Below are 4,928 nucleotides of genomic sequence, written 5' to 3'. Positions count from 1 at the left end.
GTTATTACAAATGCAATGTGCAATTAAAAGTAGCCAGCCCTGTGTACATATCTACATATAGTTTATTAGTACTCTTGTGTGGTTATGCACTGTAATGTACACGACCAAAACCTCTCCAGCCATGGTGGGAATTTCTCCTTTTTTTTTTCTAAAAAAAAAGAAAAAGAAAAAAAGAAATGACAAATGATGTGGCACCGTGTCATCCGTCAGCAGCTGAAATAAATCAAAAAGAAAGAAAAACGCAATAGATAACCGACGGGAACGCGACGACGAGAACGCACGGGCTGCTTTCTGTGCGGGTTTTGTTCCGGAATTGCGTTTCACAGCGCGAGAGAGGGGGCGGAGATGGAATATTTAGATGAGCTGTGATTGACAGCTCCTGTTTCTCCAATGCTCTCAGAAACTCGCCTGCTCCTTCCAGCAACTCTTCACTCTCCACTCCCGAGCACTACAAACAAACGGACGCTAGGGGATCTTCATGACGGCACTCTGCTGATCGCTCCTCTTTTGCGCTTTTATTTATTTTCTTTTATTAGTTTATCCCTGCGCTCGGCGGTTAAATGCGCTGATTCGATCGATCAGCCCGTTTTCTGCCCTCCTGCTTTCCTCTACTGGAGAGAAACTGTAACAATGTCCTATCCTCAGGGTTACCTCTACCAGCCCCCGGGCTCTCTGGCGCTGTACTCCTGTCCGCTGGCCGCCCCGAGGAGCGAGGAGCTGGCCCGGTCCTCGTCCGGTTCAGCGTTCAGCCCGTACGCCGGATCAGCTGCGTTCACAGCCTCGGCCAACGGATTCTCCAGCCCTCTGTCCTATTCAACAGATCCAGCCACGGGATTCCCGTCCTACATGGTAAACAGCCCTGTTGTGGATGTAGAGCCGTCGCCATTCACAAGTCATTGTTCTTGATAGGAATGCATGAATATTGCATGATAGCACGGTTATAGTTTTGGTTGTGGGTTCGGGAGTTGCATGCATGCGCGCGAGCGCGCGCGCGTGTGTGTGTGTTTCAAAGGGAAGCTCGCGCAGGTCATGAATACAAATGTCGCACGCTCGGTGTTACTCGGGTGCAGAATGCAGCTGGACACAATTTAAAAGTTGTTTTGTACTGCAGTAAAGTCACGAATAAAACGCACAAAGGTTATTATTTATAAGAAACAATAACAGCGTGTCTAAATATTTCTTTCTTGGGCCCACTTTGACACTTTAAAAGGCCTGCGTTATTTTTAGACAATAGGGGAAATTATTGTTGGCCAACGGTAAGAAAAGAAGTGTACATTTCTAGGGAATATATTTATTGAGTGAAGGTTTGGAATGATGTGCAGTTAAATAGGCGTTATTTAATCGTCAATTGATGAATTGCAATGCTAATGACATGGCACATGAAAGCGGGTAAAAACGGTCCATATCCAGTGGTTTTCTAATAGGATTTGTAATGCTGCGCTTCACTGATATGCCTCTGACACTGAAAGAGCACTGGGAAAGTCAGCCTGGTGATTATGCAAAATGGCTGCAATTACCCATTATCTGTTATCCACCCCAGTCCCATGTAATTGTGCATTCTGATAATTGCATGAAGGATTAATCATTGTTTATTGGCTTAATTATTACTACTATTATATTTCTGGTTACACTTTATAATAATATTCATTAATAACATTAACATTGTATAATGCAGAACAGAGCATTAGCTCATGCGCATTCAAATGCGTTGATTAATCGCGCTATAATTATTTTAGAATACAGTGTTTGTTTATGAATTATGGAGTTGTAAAAAAAATATTTTACAAATAATTAACAATAACAGATGACTGACAAAAAAAAAAAAATGTTATTTTTGAAGGGGTCTCCGTATGACGCGCACACTACGGGGATGGCAGGAGCCATAAGTTACCACCCGTACGGGAGCCCCGGTTACCCGTACCAGCTGAACGATCCCGCTTATCGAAAAAATGCCACGCGGGATGCGACGGCGACGTTAAAAGCGTGGCTTCAGGAGCACAGGAAAAACCCTTATCCCACAAAAGGAGAGAAGATCATGCTGGCCATCATCACGAAAATGACCCTCACGCAAGTGTCCACCTGGTTCGCCAACGCCAGGAGAAGACTCAAGAAGGAGAACAAAATGACATGGGCACCACGGAATAAAAGTGAAGATGAGGATGAGGACGACGGCGATGGAGAGAGAAAAGATGAGCGGCCGGATAAAAACATGGACAATAGTGAAGCGTCTGCGGAGGACGAAGGTAGCCTACATTATTATTATTATTATTATTATTATTATTATTATTATTATTATTATTATTATTATTATTAATACAAGGCGGGTTTAATTTAAATGCATTTCGGTTGGTCTGCATTTAAATTGGCAGTGTTATAAAAGTGCACCGCTTGTAATGTTAAATTAACTGACATCTATTTATTATCCACACGTTATTTGGTCTAATAATTGTGTTGCTAAGACCATCCCGCCCCGATGCAATTTTAAGAGTTTTTATAAGTTTTCGTTTTGACAGCAGTGACTCACGGCTGTGTTGGTTTTGTCCACAGGCATCAGTTTGCACGTCGACGCCCTGACAGATCACTCCTGCTCTGTGGAATCGGACGGAGAGAAGGTCACGTGTAGGACCGGAGACCTGGTTTGTGATTCTGGACCTGATACCAAGGACAAATGCGACGCGAGCGATCTCGACACGGGCCGAGAGGAAAGGCAAAGAGGCCCGTCACCCAAGCCGGTGACCTCTTCCCCTCTGACCGGGGTGGAGGCTCCTCTCTTGACCCATCATCACCGAGAGGACGCCCGAAACAGCACCAACAAAACATGCCTGGACGGTCAAAACCAAACCGTCAAACCTAAACTATGGTCATTAGCCGAGATCGCCACTTCAGACTCAAAGCAGCATCAGCATCAACAGCACTTGGGACAGAACTGTCCCCCGGGCGTTGGCCTTTTGACCTCCACGGCGCCCTGCGCGTCCCCTGCGGGCGCAGTCTACCCCGCCACCTCCATATTAGGAAGACCTCTTTATTACACCTCGCCGTTTTATAGTAATTACACAAACTATGGCAACTTCAGCCCGCTTCAGGGCCAAGGGATACTGCGCTATAATTCAGCTGGGGAGGGACTTCTGCACAAACAGAGCGGCGACCCCCTAAAGACTAATCCAAACCAGACCGAACAACATTTCAGGGCCTCCAATGCAGAATCCAAAAAAGGTGCGTAAAGGGTGCATTAAACTGTTGATCTTCGCCAGCTAGAATTTGACATGTTAATAAAATAATTACACGGTTAACGAAATGCTTATCTAATCAAGCAACTATATCAAATGCAACTAGTTGAGACACTTTTTAAAGTAATCGCGCACTTGATTTCCTTGTTGTTATAGAATCATTGTCAATCACGTCGCGAGGTTTTGCAATTGTTTTTATTTGATTATTTTGCCCCCTCATAATCGAACGGTAGCGTCAAGGTACACTATAGGGCATATTTAAGCTGTCAAACCGGTGTAGTCTCTTTCCCATTACTAAATTGGGTTTGCATTTTCTACAGACCCCACCGAGGTTTTCACAGTAAGACCCCAGTCTTACCTGTCGAGTTAAAGACGAGGAAGACCGTTCAAGTAAGTCGCTAATTTTGAGTGCAGGTTTTTATCACAACATTGGAATGTTTCCAAAGGCCACTTCCTCATACTAATGTTCCCTTGTTATGATTATGAATATTGTGAGGCCTTCCGATCTACTCATACTCCATGAGAGGTTTTAGAATAGGCTATGTGTGGATTTCTACATTTTGCGCAATTGTTTTATTTGCTTCTTTTTTATCTTTCGACAAATCGACTGATAGGTTTTGTTTCCTTGGTTCACAGGTAGGTGTCACAATTGCTTTGAACAAAGCGAACAAGCCATCACCCCCCCCCCCCCCCCCCCCCTCTCTCTCTCTCTCTCTCTCTCTCTCTCTCTCTCTCTCTCTCTCTCTCTCTCTCTCTCCTCAAGCTGTTTTAAACTAACATTTGCCTCTTACGCGGATCCTTTTGTGTGCCACTGTACAACCACGGACTACAGAGCACCTGCCTATATTACAATAACACGTCCGATTAAAGAAACGAAAAGAAAAGAAAAGAAAAGAAAAGAAAAGAAAAGAAAAGAAAAGAAAAGAAAAGAAAAGAAAAGCGAATTTATAAGGCGCAATAGCCAGTCTGGTTTGGATGAACCTTTCATTAATCGATGAAGTACTTTTTTCCCCCCCAACATATGTGACTTTTCGATGAGGAAACTTATTTCTCAGGATCCTTACAGTAGCTTCATTGCCACCGGTCACAGTAAACACGCGGAGACATTATCGACTTCCCATAAGACTTTATGTGTTAGAGGTGTGAAGTGTAAACGAGAACTCGGGACTGGTATAAACTTGACTAAGAGTGGAATACATTTGATATTTATTTTTGTAATGCCTATAATTTATGCAAGTTGTATTGCAATGGTAACTGAACATTGTTTTGTAAATAAATTATGATTGGTTTTTATTTAAAAAAGCCGAAGTTACACAATGTTGTTAACAAGGAGACTTTTACTAATTTATATCTCTGATTGTAAATAAAATGCGCTAGTCTGCACTGGCACCATTTAGTGTCGACTGTTTTTGAAAGCTTGAAAACTGACATCATTTTCTCATGTCCTCAAATGCATTATTTGTACCATCATAAATTATACGCGTAGACAAATTCAGAATTGACACGCAAATCATAAAATTGCGTCAAATTATGGGCTCCTGCATATTTAATGTGGAACATCATTTAGAATTTACACAATTGTTTCGTTTATTTTTATTTTTTTATTGCTACAAAATATTATTTAAAATTCCCAAAGTCTCTGAATATTAAAAGTGAATGTTGAATGCGGTCTTGATGGCAGTGAATAATAGAGGCTGCTTA

At 42.5% G+C, this 4,928-nt stretch overlaps 1 protein-coding gene across 1 annotated transcript; it reads left to right on the top strand.

Moving 5' to 3' along the window:
- The first annotated feature begins 240 nt into the window (after window positions 1–240).
- On the top strand, window positions 241–4,616 carry irx2a (iroquois homeobox 2a). Its single transcript, XM_067449253.1, has 5 exons — window positions 241–849; window positions 1,841–2,243; window positions 2,548–3,213; window positions 3,548–3,617; window positions 3,864–4,616. Exons 1-4 carry the CDS (start codon window positions 391–393, stop codon window positions 3,595–3,597), a joined length of 1,578 nt encoding a protein of 525 aa, XP_067305354.1. The 5' UTR covers window positions 241–390; the 3' UTR covers window positions 3,598–3,617; window positions 3,864–4,616.
- Window positions 4,617–4,928: the final 312 nt, after the last annotated feature.

The sequence above is a fragment of the Pseudorasbora parva genome, chromosome 7 (genome assembly GCF_024679245.1).
Source record: "Pseudorasbora parva isolate DD20220531a chromosome 7, ASM2467924v1, whole genome shotgun sequence".
In the NCBI taxonomy this organism is placed as follows: domain Eukaryota; kingdom Metazoa; phylum Chordata; class Actinopteri; order Cypriniformes; family Gobionidae; genus Pseudorasbora; species Pseudorasbora parva.
Note: the sequence above shows the minus strand (reverse complement) of the source record. Positions and strands in the feature narration are given on the sequence as shown.